At 31.4% G+C, this 17358-nt stretch overlaps 1 protein-coding gene across 2 annotated transcripts; it reads right to left on the bottom strand.

Moving 5' to 3' along the window:
* Positions 1–386: 386 nt before the first annotated feature.
* On the bottom strand, positions 387–13611 carry LOC143067106 (uncharacterized). Of its 2 annotated transcripts, none has more exons than XM_076240149.1 (5): positions 13483–13611; positions 10189–10626; positions 4968–5489; positions 2045–2788; positions 387–1183 (listed from the first exon to the last, which is right to left on the bottom strand). In XM_076240149.1, exons 2-5 carry the CDS (start codon positions 10471–10473, stop codon positions 407–409), a joined length of 2328 nt encoding a protein of 775 aa, XP_076096264.1. In that variant the 5' UTR covers positions 10474–10626; positions 13483–13611; the 3' UTR covers positions 387–406. The 2 variants fall into 2 exon arrangements, with proteins under 2 accessions (XP_076096264.1, XP_076096265.1); XM_076240150.1 differs by having other exon boundaries at positions 2390–2788.
* Positions 13612–17358: the final 3747 nt, after the last annotated feature.

Genomic DNA, 17358 nt, shown 5'->3' with positions numbered 1-17358 from the left:
CTGGACAGCCAGACCAGTGGAATGAAAATCTACTGGTCTGGCTCCAAATTTACTGGTCCTTGAAAAATTCATTTGACAACCACTAAATTTAGAAATAAATGCTAGATGTTTGCTTTTGTTTTCATGCTTTCTTTTACATATGTTAGACAAGAAAAAGAGAGTCCTGATCCTGATTTTGATAAAGACTTTGATCAGTTTTTCTTTATCAAAATCAGGGGACCACCAGCTGACAAAATTAACTGGTCAGATGCTAATTCTAATGTCTCCCACCACCTGACCAGCACTAATTTCGAACCTTGCTATGGAACCATGAAAAAAATGAGGTCAAGGTTAGATTTATCTTGCAGAATACAGATAAACATGCATAATCATTATTATACATCAAATACAGTATGGGAATTTTTTATTATTTGAAGTACAAAAGTTCAACAGCTTCCTCCCTAGTAACAGGTGTGTTATCGTTGACAACAGGTTGAAAGTTATGGTCTTGTTCTATCATATACTGTAAGACATTCAGTAGTTTAACTTTGTCTGTCAATACTGTCTGATACATGTCTGAGGCCTGTATTTGTTTCACTTTCTCCAGATATTCCTCTAATATTGTACAGGAGTGTCCTAAAATATACGGACATGTTCTCATTATCTCTATTGTAAATCCATTTTCAAGTAAAAGCTTGAAATTTCTTTCTACATCTACGGTAGAACAATTGAAGTACTTTATCTGAATCTTGTCCCATTTACCTATCAACCCTAGTTTATCTCGTATAAAGAACGCTGTTCCATTATTTTTATTCCCCGTTTCTAAATTCCCAGCAGCATGCTCAGTGATTTGCATTAATGTTATTTTTTTGTCTCCATCTTCTTTCAACTCTTTGACAACTTCTTTTAACCGTGACACCGGAATTCCTAGACAAAATATATCATTGGTAATACTGTCTTTAGTTATTCCTATTTCTTGCAGATAGTTTATTCTAGCTTTTAAATCATCTAAATTGAAATGAAGAATAGGATCCAATATCATGGTCTGAGATTGGTTTAAGTTCAATGATTGTCTCAATTTCTCAGTTTTTGTTGTTGATTCTCCTAAGGACCTTCTGAATTTTTCTAAATCCTTTAGATAACTTCTAAATCTGTAAGGATTAACTGTCAATAGATCAATGGATGGTTGTACTTCTAAACTAACCTGGAAAAAATGTAAGAAGATTAGCTATCGTGTCCAAGACATTTCTTATATAAACATTTGATAAAAATTTGATAAATGTACAGTATTAACATTTGATATAAATTTGATAAATGTACAGTATAAACTTTTGATATAAATTTGATAAAATGTTGAAGGCTGTATAGAGACCTATAGCTGTTAATTTTTGTGTCATTTGGTCTCTTGTAGGGAGTTGTCTCATTGGCAATCACACCACATAGATTTTCTTTTTTTGATGTGTGAGATTGCTTACAATGCAATTTTCCATATAATTTACATATCCAAGGGGCATACTGAAAATTCAGAAATTATTATTTTTTTATTATTGAGAAAAATGAGAGAGGGTTAAATTCGTAATAATTTAAACTCACATTTGAATTTTTTTCATGAATTAAGGTGGTACCTAACACTACAGGGAGACAACTCTGTAAAGTCAGCTAAACGTTTTAATTACGTTGTGTTGTAAAAGGAATATTAAGCTTCTCAATGATCAAAATTGGTGTTTGTCAAATTGCTATATAACCAGTGTAATTTTTCTGTCATAACGGTTGGTTCAAAATATTTAAAATTTTTATATTTTTGTTAAAGTGTCAAAGTAAATACATCCAAGGGTCATAACTCTTTTAAAAATTGTTGATCTAGACTAATTGAGACTTGTCTAAGACAATGCTATTAAATCTATGATTTAAGTTTTGTCAAAATCTGGCAGTGAGGTAAGCTTGGTACATGTACATGTATATCAAAAATAAAATGGATTACCATAAGATGATATTAGCAAACATCTTTGAATTTGACATGAACCATACGAGTAATGACAAATATTTAAATATTACATATTTATACCTGTTTGACTTTATCTAAACGTCCTCTAAGCATTTTCACACTTCGTTGTAAAATCTGTAGATTGCATTTAATATCTTTAACACTGTACCCTTCACTTATTAAAAACAGAACAATTTTAATACTGCTCTTCCACTTTGATTCAGGAACCATATTTTGTAACTCTTCAAAATCTGCCAGAGGCAGAACATCTTTTAACTCAGAAATGCCAGATTTGACTTTTAAAGAGTGTTTTAATTTGGGAACTGATGATAAACCATGCATGTCAGAGTCAACATCCTTCAAAGCAGATGAATTCTGTATCTTCATTATCTGAGGAAGTAACACAGCTTCATGAATATTACTCACTTTTGTATTTTTTACCGTTTTTTCTATATCTTTAAGTTGTGGGGTTACACATAATATATTTTCACCAATGTCTTCAATAGAAATTCCCAGTTGTAGAAAATAAGTCAATTTATCTTTCAGCTGTTTAAGTCTTTTTCCCTTCAATACCAACTGGACATGTTCCTCTTTCAACTCAACATTGTCAATGTCTTGTATTTCCTCTTTAATATGTTGAACAGAGTTTTTATTTTGCTGTATAATTTGGGCTATTTGCTGAAGTTGATTTACAGCTTCCTGTTTTGTTTGACATCCTGACCACACACAGGAATATCTATCAAGCTGCATCTTTACCTTTTCCATCTGTCGGTAATCATAATTCAGTAGGGCAAGTCGTGTTTTGTTATTTACAAATGGATAATTCTGTAAACGAAAAAAAAAAATCATTCTGATAACCTATAATAGACACAAGAGTCTTTTAGATAGGATCTATTATGAATGAAGTTATGAGCATTTAAACATGTTATATAAACATATAAATAGGGCAGAAAACACTAAAAAGGCTATACAAAAACAACCAGTGAAAGACAATGCAGACAAAAATACAATGGCCAAAACCAAGAAAAAATTATAACAAGTCTACACAGGAAATACATGATTGAGCAACTTCATCAATAAAACATCAACGCCCCTTAAGACATATAAACTTGAAAGAGCGACTCCAAATATATCCCAGAATTTTTTCCAGTTTATATGTGCATATGTTCACAGACATGAAAATTATAGCGAACTATGTATTTTAATAGCTAACCTGTTCTACTTGTATTTTGGGAGGCCGGTGCCTTAAGAAAGATTTAGAACAAGTTCCAAACTTTCCAAAAATGTTACAGTTATAAAGAAATGGCACAGTTTTTCCTTTAATACAGGGTTATGAATGCTTGATTTTGTATCCCAGCTATAATTACAGTCGCCAAAATATTAGTCAAGCCCTAACTGTGTAAACATAAGACCAGTGAATAAAGATACTGAATAAAAATTTCATTCACAGTTCACAAATCACTAAGAGACCCTAAATTTAGCCTGATTTGTTTGGGCATATTTTCATAAATACAACCTTTATTATTTGCATCTTATAATCAAAGAGCTGATAGCTCTGAGGTGGAAGAAGGTGAATAAAAATGGTAATTTGAATTACCATAAAAGCAGCCCCACTAACCCAGGCTGCTTTGGTCCATTTATTGTTTTTGAGATACGGAGGGACATATGAAACCCCCTCTTTTTTCTTCAAAAAAACTAAATATCACTAAAATAAAATTTTGAATCAAAACCAAAAAGTATACAGATCTTTAGATTAATATAACAAGGAAGTGTGTAAAGTTTTAAGCAATAATCATAAATTGTTTTTGAGATACGGCTCGACATGTAACGAAGAAGAAGAAGAAGAACAAGAAGAACAAGAAAAAGAAGAAGAAGAAGAAGAAGAAGAAGAAGAAAATCATAAATTGTTTTTGAGATACGGCGCGACATGTAACAAAGAAGAAGAAGAAGAAGAAGAAGAAGAAGAAGAAGAAGAAGAAGAAGAAGAAGAAGAAGAAGAAGAAGAAGAAGAAGAAGAAGAAGAAGAAGAAGAAGAAGAAGAAGAAGAGGAGGAGGAGGAGGAGGAGGAGGAGGAGGAGGAAAATCCATTTTTATCTATGAAAATAATCATGATTGATAAAATAGTATTGCATAAAGTTTACGTTTTCGGAAGACTATTTATGTTTAGGTCATGGTTCTAGAGGCTTCTTCACATATTTGTAAACAAACCAATATGGCCGCTACACGTGATTACCTTTGCACATGTGAAACAAATATTTCTGATAATAGTCAGATTTCTCTTGTCAAAAGGAATTTATATTTATATTGCAATAAATTATTCAGTTTAGATTATATTTCTTATTCTATGAACATTTAGAGTTTAATCAAAATTCTCCCAACAGCAACGTACTGCTCTTGTCAACTGAGTCTTGAATAATTTTACAAATAGATTCAAACCATTTGATGTAGAAGGGCATCTAATTCACATGACAAAGGAAAACAATGAATAAAGACAACAATTTAATAAGAAATAGATCCTTTCTATTTATCAAAAACAAAATCTTCTTGTCTGCAAATTCGTAACTTCAAGGGCGAACATGTAAACAGGGCGAGTTGTCCCGATACCAAATTCACGCATGCGTACTTCAAATATCTACAGTAAAACATCCGGTTACAAGTAAACAAATACCGTTCATGTAGATGAGATGAAATCTAATAATTTACATAAATAAAAGGGTACATATTTACGATATTGATTGTTTTTCAATCCTAATTTACAAATTAAATAATTCAGATGCTTAATCATGTGTAAAAATCGGTGTCAGGAATCAGAAGTTGTTATGAAATTGTAATACACAGAAACAAATGCGGCATACGGAGAATTCAATGATTTTAAAGTCGGCACCATTGGCCTTCAGAAGACTTGAAGTCTTCTTCCACCAAAAACCTGCATTATTTTACCCCGAATAAAATCATTATTATCAAATGAATAATGTGTAATACATTGTATCAGTATAGTTTTTACCTTTTTAATCCACTCAATTCTCTGCTGAATAGAATTAATCTGCTTTGATAGAACTTTTGGATGGCTTTTTATTTCTTTTGCACTCAATCCAAACTCCAACAGTAAGTCAACTTTAGCACAAGCTTGTGAAAAGAGTACCAATGTACCACCAAATGTATTTTTATAAGGGAAGTGCTTTTTAACTTCATGCCATTCAGTCTGAGTTGTACAGCTCAGTTTTTTCTTCAATATTTCTTCTCTTGTAGAAGATTTCTTATCAACTGTAAGCTTCTTAGTACCCGAAACTAACTTAGATTCATCCCTTGTTAGGAACAGATCAGGTGTTAATTTAGACATATTTGCAGCCTTAAGTCTTTCTCCCTGCTCTTGGATTTCGGTGATAGATAAATCCAAGACGTCAATATGATTGTGTATATGATGTATGTCACATCCATACTGTACCAACAGAACCAGTTTATTCCTCAACTCTGCATAATTAGCAGGAATCACGTCTTCACCTTCAATTTCAAGACTTTCAATTAACTAAAAAAAAATAATAACATTAAAATTACAAAGAGATTAAAATGATATGATAGTCCAAAGTCAAGAATGAAGTCATGACTATAACAACTTAGTTCTGAGAAAATTGCAAGCTTTCCAATTGTAAGTATCAAAGATAATATAGTTTGGTTCACCTAGAAATAATTAAGAACCCTATTATGACATTTGTACCTATTATGTCTGTTCACACATCGTTGTCAATATAATGGAATTTTATGAGCCTGTCATACAAGTGAGAGGTTTTGCTAGCTAAAAAAAATAGGTTTAATCCACAATTATCTAAATTAGAAAATGCCTGTACTAGTTCAGGAATATGACAGTTGTCATCCATTGGTTTGATGTGTTTAAGCTTTAAGTTTAAACAATATTTTATTTTTCACAAGAGTGCACACGCTGAAATGTCTCGCCTTCTAAACTAATTATTGATATTATGTTGATAGTCCTAAGTATAAAGCTAAGCTTTATTACAACTGTCACATAAACTTAACATTAACCAAGATAACTAAACAAAGACCAATGAACCTTGAAAATGAGGTCAAGGTCAGATGAACCATGCCAGGCAGACATGTACAGCTAACAATGCTTCTATACAACATATTATATAGTTGACCCATTACTTATAGTTTAAGAAAAATAGACCAAAACACAAAAACTTAACACTGTGCATTGAACCGTGAAAATGAGGTCAGGGTCAAATAAAACCTGCGGGACTGACATGAAGATCATAAAATATTTCCATACACCAAATATAGTAGACCTATTGCATATACTGACTTGACCCTGACCTCATTTTCACGGTTCAATGCACAGTGTTAAGTTTTTGTGTTTTGGTCTGTTTTTCTCATACTATATTATAGTATGAGAAAAACAGACCAAAACACAAAAATTTAACTATAACCACTGAACCATGAAAATGAGGTCAAGGTCAGATGACACCTGCCAGTTGGACATGAACACCTTACAGTCCTTCCATACACCAAATATACTAGCGTTATTGCTTATAGTATCTGAGATATGGACTTGACCACCAAAACTTTACCTTGTTCACTGATCCATGAAATGAGGTCGAGGTCAAGTGAAAACTGTCTGACACACATGAGGACCTTGCAAGGTACGCACATATCAAATATAGTTATCCTATTACTTATAATAAGAGAGAATTCAACATTACAAAAAATTTGAACTTTTTTTTCAAGTGGTCACTGAACCATGAAAATGAGGTCAAGGACATTGGACATGTGACTGACGGAAACATCGTAACATGAAGCATCTATATACAAAGTATGAAGCATCCAGGTCTTCCACCTTCTAAAATATAAAGCTTTTAAGAAGTGAGCTAACACTGCGGCCACCGCCGCCGGATCACTATCCCTATGTCGAGCTTTCTGCAACAAAAGTTGCAGGCTCAACAAAAAAGTGCACGAAATATTATTATACAAAATATAAATACTGGGATTCAGTAACAAGAAAAACTTATATAAATCTGTCTCCCATTGAAATCAAAGAGCTGATAGCTCTGAGGTGGAAGAAAATGAATAAAAGGTAATTTGAATTACCATAAAAGCAGCCCCACTAACCCAGGCTGCTTTGTTCCATTTATTATTTTTGAGATTCAGAGGGACATATGAAATCCCCCCTCATTTTTTTCTTCAAAAAACTAAATATCACTAAAATAAAATTTTGAATCAAAACCAAAAAGTATGCAGATCTTTAGATTAATATAACAAAGAAGTGTAAAGTTTTAAGCAAAAATCATAGATAGTTTTTGAGATACGGCGTGACATGTAAAAAAAACCTCCGCCTTTTTTACAAAATACTAAATAACTGAAAAATAAAATTCTGAATCATCAGCAAAAAGTACAGATGTTTAGATTAATATAACAAAGAAGTGTGTAAAGTTTTAAGCAAAGAAGAAGAAGAAGAAGATTAAATTTGTTTGCACTTGCAGTTTTTAAATCCTATATTTATTAAAATAAATCAAATGTCCTGAAATATTTATGTGAATTATTATCTTCCATCCATAATTTGTCTTTACTTGTTTAGTAAACAAATTAATATCCATTTAGACCATTATTTTCATTTTCACACAGGTAAACTAATTTGGCTTTAAATAGATCAAAGCATGTCTGTGTAGAATCTCTAATCTAAAATCGTAATTGTTAGAATTTTATTTCTTTAAATAATCAAATTTAAATTTATGAAAATAATCATGATTGATAAAATAGTATTGCATAAAGTTTACGTTTTCGGAAAACTATTTATGTTTAGGTCATGGTTCTAGAGGCTTCTTCACATATTTGTAAACAAACCAATATGGCCGCTACACGTGATTACCTTTGCACATGTGAAACAAATATTTCTGACAAAACTCAGATTTCTCTTGTCAAAAGGGATTTATATTTATATTGCAATAAATTATTCAGAAGGAGGTACATTCAGTTTAGATTATATTTCTTATTCTCTGAGCATTTAGAGTTTAATCAAAATTCTCCCAACAGCAACGTACTGTTCTTGTCTACTGAGTCTTGAATAATTTTACAAATAGATTCAAACCATTTGAAGTAGAAGGGCATCTAATTCACATGACAAAAGAAAACAATGAATAAAGACGACAATTTAATAAGAAATAGATCCTTTCTATTTATTAAAAACAAAATCTTCTTGTCTGCAAATTCGTAACTTCAAGGGCGAACATGTAAACAGGGCGAGTTGTCCCGATACCAATTTCACGCATGCGTACTTCAAATATCTACAGTAAAAACATCCGGTTACAAGTAAACAAATAATGTTCATGTAGATGAGATGAAATCTAATAATTTACATAAATAAAAAGGTACATATTTTCGATAGTGATTGTGTTTCAATCCTAATTTACAAATTAAATAATTCAGATGCTTAATCATGTGTAAAAATCGGTGTCAGGAACCAGAAGTTGTTATTAAATTGTAATACACAGAAACGAAGGCGACATACGGAGAATTCAATGATTTTAAAGTCGGTACCATTGGCCTTCAGAAGACTTGAAGTCTTCTTCCACCAAAAATGACAAAATTAGGAACATAGTATAAGAAACTCGTATAATATAATTTTCAACTCACATTTAACATGTTTATTCTGTGGTTTGCCCGTTACTCAGAAGTCAGTTTGATCGAAAAATGTGATCAACTCATTTTTTTATAATTATGGTCTGACATGTAGCTGAGAAATTTGTAAATGTTTCGAAAATAAGGTTACATTAAATTAAAGTTTCAACATCAAAATTGAAATTGACACAAAAATAGTTGTTATGGACCAAATCTCCCTGTTTCCATGGTTTCTAAATTAATTATTTGTACAACTTCAAAAATATTTTTGTTTTCCTCATCACTGATAAGTTCACTACCTGATAATAATGTTTGTATATCATATCTTAGTAGTGTAGAAATGGTTTGTGTCCTGACAAGTCTATGATAATGACATAGCAGATAGTATTTGCTGCTCTCAACTTGCCCACATATACAGAGGCTGGAAAGAATAATATTCTTCTGGAAAAGGTGTTCATTTAAGCCACTGTAGTTCAATCGGAGTCTGGCGTGAAGTATATGGCCTTTTCTACAACCAGTATTTTAATATGTAGGGACTTTCTTAGTATCTCGATTGTATAATCTTTAAGTGTAAATTTTGATGCATTACATCTAACATCTTGTGGAAGGCTGTTCCATTCACGAATAACAGATGGTAGGAAGGAATTTTGATAAAAAAAGTAGTTCTACAGTTCATATTCTGAACATTAAAAGCCCTTTTAGTATTATAGTTATAGACTTGATAAAGTTGTTGAGGTAAGAGAACTACAAAGTTAATTAGGAGCTTGATCATGAAACATTTCCTGAAATTTAACTTGATCTTCTTTCACTCAGATATACCCAACCAGTATCATTATAAAGTTTAGATTTAGAGCAAAGTTTAGTGGCACCTGTGACTATATGAGCTGCTTCTATTTGAATGCTCTCTAGTTTGTCCTTTAAATAAATTGGTATGTTATCCCACACAGTATCCGCATATTTGAGAATAGGCCTGATGAAACTGTTATACATGTATATAACTTGTAGATTATTACACGATAACTTAAACTTCAAACTTCTCATAAGATTTAAGCGCGGTGTAGCTTTATCAATAATATCAATAATATAGTTTAATAACATGACTTTCTCAACAACTGTTTTCTTGAAAAATTAACCCTAAATGTTTATGTTCTATAACCTCTAGCATCAGTGTATCATTCATATATATTGGTGTATTATGGGGTTTTGCTCCTTTTCTAGATATGGTCATGGTTTCAATTTTTCTTGGATTAAAATTAACAAGCCATTGTTGAGACCATAAGTGAATTCTTTCTATATCAGAGTTCATTAATTCAGCCTTAGCATACTCGTCCTCAACAACTATATATAATGATGTATGGTCAGCAAAAAGTCTGATGTTGCATGATATGTTACATACAAACTACAATATCATTTATAAATAATCAAAATAATACAGGGCCTAAAATCAAGCCCTGGGGGACACCTACTTTAATACTCTAAACAAAATTTTACAATTGTCATGAACAGAACAAACTTGGGTAAGATGAGCTAAACATGCAATAATTGTTAATGAGTGTCTGTAACATTGAATTAAACATAAACATGTTATGTAAATATACCTTTTGGAGTACAGAATCTATTTTAAAATTCCTTGCAGCAGTACTCATCTCTCTTATCTGACATTTCAACTCAGTTTTATAGACGGGTACATATCTGTCTTTCTGTGAGGTCCAACCACAGTGGTTTTCCTGTGTAGTGCATAATCTCTGTGAGTTTAATCCTCTATTGTTTGTCTGTGTAAAGCATGCAGATGCAACACTTCTTATAATCATCTCAAATCTTACATGGCTTCTATATCTGCATTTCATAAGAACAGTAAAAATAGTGTAACGTGTCCTCCACATGTTGTCACCTTAAATACAATCAACCAAAATTCTGTCTTTTAGTTGTTTGTGTTTCCTGGAAATAAATCCTTCTGAACTCCATTTTCAATGACTCACACAGCTTCATTGAAAAATGTACCCATCTGTATTTTACAACTTCAAGTACTCACACAGCTGAAAAATATACAGATATAAATCAAGCATTAGAGTTCTACTAATGATGTATTTTCATTTGAGAATGAGTTAAGGTACATGGGTGGGGGAGTATTAAAAATACTGTAGAGATTTTTTCAAATAATTTGTCAATATATACATGTATGTAGTTTACAATTTATATCAAGCTTTTTTGAAAACTATAATAAAAATGTGGATCGCAGAAGTTATTTTACAATCTACATGTTGTGCAAAATCAACATAATTTTGTTATGGAATATGCCGGTACATGGAAAACCTTAATTTATGTGACTAGAAAGAAAACTGTACAATAGAATTTTAAAACAAATATGAAAACAAAGCTCTTATATTTTTTGTTACTATTGTACTGTATATGTACATGTCAGGTATAATTCATCCTTATGATTAAAGATATAAAACTAGGGAGTGGTAAATGGGAAACTCCCATTTACAATTGATACATCTCAAAAACTAGAATAATCAAACTGTATATCCAAGTTAATTATCCAGCATCCTCGTCAACACATTAGTTGATTTGAATTATCTCTCCTTGTTTTACTAAGTTAAAAAATTTATTCAAATGTGTTTGGAAAAGAAGTCTTACTGGTAAGACATAATTTTCTCCACTAAGATGAAAAGTCAAACAATTGAAGTCCACTCATCTCTTAAAAGTTGCATATTCCATCAAAGATTTACTAGACTGATTATTTCCTGCTTTTTTACATTGAAAGATGGAGACATACCCATATTGTTTGGAACACGAGATGTATTGTAACTGACTGTAAAATGCATAGAATAACATACAAAGATGACCTCACATATATTTTTCAAGTCATTTTTAAAGAGAAACTGCATTATTTGTCTAAATATCATCATAGAAATTTGTACTTTAAATTCGTCTTAAAATATGAAAATTTGAACATAAAAATATGAAAAAAGAGGCAAATTCCCCTTAGAGACCAAAAGATGTACAGATTGTTATTTGTTGTTTTATGAACACAATTGTCACAGGTTAAGGAAAAGGTTGAGCTCTAATACATATGTTTAAACTCCACAACATTATGAATGTGCCTATCACAATCCAGGAACTTAAAATCAGGGGTTGTTAACACTATATTAACACATTATTAATGTTCATAAAATTGTGGATGGAAATGGGGAATGTGTCAAAGAGACAACATCCTGACCATAGAGCAGACAACAGTCTAAGGCCACCAATGGGTCTTAAATGCAGTGAGAAACTCCCACACCAGGAGGCTTCCTTCAGCTGGTTCCTAAACAAATATGTATACCAGTTCAGTGATAATGGACGTCATACTAAACACAAGAAACTTAAATTAACAAGAGTGCAAACGCTGAAATGTCTCGTTTTCTTTACTAATCATTGATATTATGTTGATAGTCCTAAATATAAAACTTTATTACAACTGTCACATAAACTGAACATTAACCAAGAAAACTAATCATTGACCAATGAACCATGAAAATGAGGTCAAGGTCAGATGAACCATGCCAGGCAGGCATGCCCAGCTCACAATTCTTCTATACAACAAATATAGTTGACTTATTGCTTATAGTTTAAGAAAAACAGACCAAAACACAAAAACTTGAAGCTATTACAGGATATGCAAATGCGTTTACTGCTTTCAATGTTTGTATCAACTGCTAGGGAAAGGAAACTGAGTTTAAATTTACTGAAAACTGATCTGTCAGTTTTGAATTTACATATATATCAATATACAGGGGCCTTTTTCCAATTTTTTTAGTCTTACAAAAGAAATTTAATTTTTCACATTTAAGGATAGAACAATTCATTTCATAATTTGATATGCCTGGTCAAAGATTCAGCAGCCTGTAATTCAGTGGTTATCATTTGTTTATGTGTTACATATATTTGTTTTTCGTTCATTTATTGTACATAAACATGATGAATAAGGCCGTTAGTTATCTTGTTTGAATTGTTTTACATTGTCATTTTGGGGCCTTATATACATGTAGCTGACTATGCGATAATGGCTTTGCTCATTGTTGAAGCTGTATGGTGACCTATAGTTAAATTTCTGTGTCATTTTGGTTTCTTGTAGAGAGATGTCTCATTGGCAATCATATACCACATCTTCTTTTTTTATATTTGTTGGATAGTATTTATGTAATATTTTAAATTAATAGTATCAAAAGTAAGATGGCAAAAACCTAATTTATTTCATAAGTCTTTTACAATGTTAACCCATTTTCTTGTTTTCTCTACATTATTATATATTTTATAGACTAAAGAATTAGTTGAGTTCACAATGAAATTTATCATGTTTATAGCTAAAAGCTGAATTTTTAAGTACAAAGGGATTCTGTTTGTCTCAGCTAGACACTGTATTGTAGTAGTGCACTGTAGTAGTGTACCCCTAAAATTACTTTCATAAATTTTATATGTAAATGTTCAAATGGATCTGAATCTTTGAACACTTTGCTTACACCCCATACTTCACTTCCATAAAGAGTGATTCATGGGACCATTTTGTTAAACATTTTGTCATGTCAGGGCGAAAATCATAGTAGACTACATGGTAGGAGTTTCCTTCATTGTTGAAGGCCATTCAATGATCTATAATTGTTTAAATCCAAGTTATTTGTTCTGTGTTGGATAGTTGTTGATTGACAATCATACCACATGTATCCCCCTTTTTTATTTGTTCAAAATATAATGATTTTTGCCCTTTTATGGTTAAAATTGTCAAGTTTTTCTCTTTCCTCAACAGCAAGTCACTCTAAGACTTACAGGGATATCCCTCATCTTTTTTTTTTTTTTTTTTGGAAGGGGACTGTATATGGTAGAGAAAAAATATTTTAAGCTGTTATTACGTTATTGAACAAGAGCCAATGTGGTCCATGTCAGTGAATGTAACATTACATTGAATTTCATCATACAGCCTTTTATAGGTTACATGTTTATTTTGGGCCGTTTATTTTTTTTCTTCAATGGTACACATTTGTAAGAGGGAAAGTAACGTCTTTACAATGCTACAATTTCAAGTTTCTTTAAACCCTCCTTTATCATTGGAACACCTAAGCATGATATTTCAAACGTCATTCAATAGACATTTCGCAAAGTACGTGTACATGTGGTGGACATACTTTACTTTTTACCGACTCATACAAATACCTTGACGTATGGCTGGATGAACACTTAACATTCCAGAAAAATGCAAAAGAACTATCGCTAAAGCCACCAGCCGTGCTCTTGGTGCATTATGTTGAAAAGTAATAACAGCTGGAGGTATGACCCATTCTGTATTTACTAAGTTATACAACACAATGATAGAACCAGTTCTTCTATACCGATGTGGTGTTTGGTGATATAAGGACTATAGTTGCATCTCATCCGTTCAAACTCGAGCATGTAAATTCTTTCTGAATGTTGGAAAACACACTTCAAATCTATCTACAAGAGGTGACATGGGTTGGACATCATGCAAAATTAAACTGCAGAAATCGTGTCTTCGGCTACTGTGCGAACTTTACAGACTTGAAAACAATCGACTCCCAAGTAAAGTTTGGTGTTGGGCGGCGCGACGACGAAGCTAGAACAACTTTGGACAATCATCAATGGTGTGAAGACATTTTCAACGACCGTGGTACATTAAACGGAAACAAACTCCGTACATACAGATTATACAAACAAACCGTAAACGTTGAATCATATATAATAAAAATGAACATTCCACTTAGTCAAGGGAGATATATGGCTATGTTTCGAGCCGGCTCGTTACCTCTGGCCTTGGAGACGGGTCGCTACTCCAGGCCGCAAGTTCCAATTGAAGATAGACTTTGCATATACCGCGATCTCGGACATGTAGAGATTGAAAAACATTTTCTGATGGAGTGCCCTTTATATGCAGACATAATTAGATATGATTTATTTTGTGAATATAATTATTTAATTGAGAATTTTGATACAATGCATATGGACGATAAGTTTATATTTATAATGAGATCCGAGGAAATTCAGAAATGTCTATGTAAAATTTTACAGAACTGTTTTATGAAAAGGAAATTATTTACATTTGATTGAAGATATACAATGTTTTATTTTGATAGCCTAGTTTTCGTCTAAGTTTTAAACATTAAGCATATTTGTTTTTCTTAAATTTGTAAAATAAGGTATTTTTATTCATTGAGATTTATATTTTTAGTATATTTATGTCTATTTTACAACTGATAACTTTTTGAATAAGAGCTCTAATAGTGTATTTCATATAATTATTATTAACATTTTATATTTAATTGTATTTTTGAAAGCGATTTTGAAAAAAATAATTTATTAGATTTTAAACTCTAGAAATATTTAACAAATTAACATGCAGTTTTATTGTAAATATGTACATGTATGTTTTTAAAGTGTCTCATAAGTCAACTGTTGGCGAGGCATTGATTGAATTTTAAAGATATTACTTTTAAAAATCTATTTGTATGTATGAACTGTATCAATCAATGTGTGACACTCAAATATAATATATATATATTTATTTTATACGCATATGAAATTCACGCCGGTCCTCCTTCTTTGTATAGCACAGGATCATGATTTTCTCCGATTAATTGTTAATAAGGCGCTGAGATATAGTTGTTAATTTGTTCTCCTTAATTATATTTATGTACGTTTCAGTAACAAAGTTTATAGGCAGGTTATAGGCATTCGGCACCAATTGCGCCCCTGTAATAACATTCCTGCTATTGTACTGTTAAGTTAACACAGTTTATGACCAAACCAGAGACATTTATAATAATGTATTATATGTCTCTGACCAAACTCAGTAAGGACACGTCTAAATTGCATTTTATTTATTGTAACATAAATTGGATTTTTTCCTTTGATGTTTTTATGAAATAATTTGCTTAAAAAGTGTGGTGAGGGAAAACCATGGTATATTATATGCAAATTTATGTTGTACCATACTTTGCTAATTAAATATGCATCTCAACTAAAATCCAAAGGAAAAAAGGCGGAGCTTCAGCCATGGTATAACATATTCATTTTCATGTTATTCCATGGCTGAAGCTCCACCTTTTTTTTTAATGTATCCGCCTCTAAAATATTTAGGAAACCGTAAAACGTACTAAAAGGTCAAGATCTTCATTTGTTTTCATTTTATTAGAAAAAAACAATAAATTATGTGTACCACATTTTAAGAAACCTTTTTCAAACTATAGGATTGTTACGAATTCCCTTAATTTTGGAAACAATTACTAAATGTTTCTTCTTTCAGTTTTGAAAAAAATAAAATGTAAAACTATCATTTCCTTTGCGAAAATTCAATTAAATTTCGATATAAAAAGGGGGTACCTATAGAAAAAGGAATAGATATCAGCTACAAATATCTGTGAAAAAAACATGATTTTTTTGCAATCAATTAGGGGGACGTACACTATCTACGCCCCCTGGATCCGCCACTGTTTAAATATTGTTTTATCATTAAAATTGTGTTTTAATAAATAATCTAATAAAATAACGTAAGAAAACCAGTTTTCAATCAGATGAAAATTCTGTAAAATATGATTAATTTGTATGATACATTGAAAACAAAGAAAAACAATTCTTACCGTCATTAGAATAATCATTTAATCCTATTCGCTGGAATCCGACATTTTTGTTTACCTCAGTCGGATGACATTATGAAATTACCTGTTCATACAATCATACACAGGGTGCAAAACTAAAAAAAAATCGGGAAAATCCGACATTTTCTTTACTTTCTGCAAATTCAGGGGTTCTATTACATGAAATACACAGACGATCATACACGAAGCGCAAAAGTGACTTGCGCGAGCTTCCATTTCATTGGATAAAACTGTAACCTGATCAATTTCTAATATTAGTTGAAGGTCTTGAAGCTGTCAATCATTTTATTTATATTACAAATTTTATATACCATGTGTCTTACTCATTAACATATTTAAACAAACTCATCCTTCGGATTCGTTTGTTTAAATATGTTAACTCGTAAAAACCATGGTATATATAGTACTTAATTCAACAACACTCACCGTTATCTTGATGATATTGTAACATAAATTGGATTTTTTCCTTTGATGTTTTTATGAAATAATTTGCTTAAAAAGTGTGGTGAGGAAAAACCATGGTGTATTATATGCAAATTTATGTTGTACCATACTTTGCTAATTAAATATGCAACTCGACTAGAATCCAAAGGAAAAAAGGCGGAGCTTCAGCCATGGTATAAAATATTCATTTCATGTTATTCCATGACTGAAGCTCCACCTTTTTTTTTATGTATCCGCCTCTAAAATATTTAGGAAACTGTTAAACGTACTAAAAGGTCAAGATCTTCATTTGTTTTCATTTTATAAGAAAAAGCAATAAATTATGTGTACCACATTTCAAGAAACCCTTTTCAAACTATATAGGATTGTTACGAATTCCCTTAATTTTGGAAACAATTACTAAATGTTTCTTCTTTCAGTTTTGAAAAAAATAAAATGTAAAACTATCATTTCCTTTGCGAAAATTCAATTAAATTTCGATTTAAAAAGGGGGGGGGGGGTACCTATACAAAAAGGAATAAATATCGGCTATAAATATCTGTGAAAAAAACATGATTAGGGAACGTACACTATCTACGCCCCTGGATCCGCCACTGTTAAAATATTGTTTTATCATTAAAATTAAATAATCTAATAAAATAACGGAAGAAAAGCATTTTTCAATTCGATAAAAAT

The sequence above is a fragment of the Mytilus galloprovincialis genome, chromosome 3 (genome assembly GCF_965363235.1).
Source record: "Mytilus galloprovincialis chromosome 3, xbMytGall1.hap1.1, whole genome shotgun sequence".
Classification (NCBI taxonomy): Eukaryota; Metazoa; Mollusca; class Bivalvia; order Mytilida; family Mytilidae; genus Mytilus; species Mytilus galloprovincialis.
This window is presented reverse-complemented; position numbering and strand designations above follow the sequence as displayed.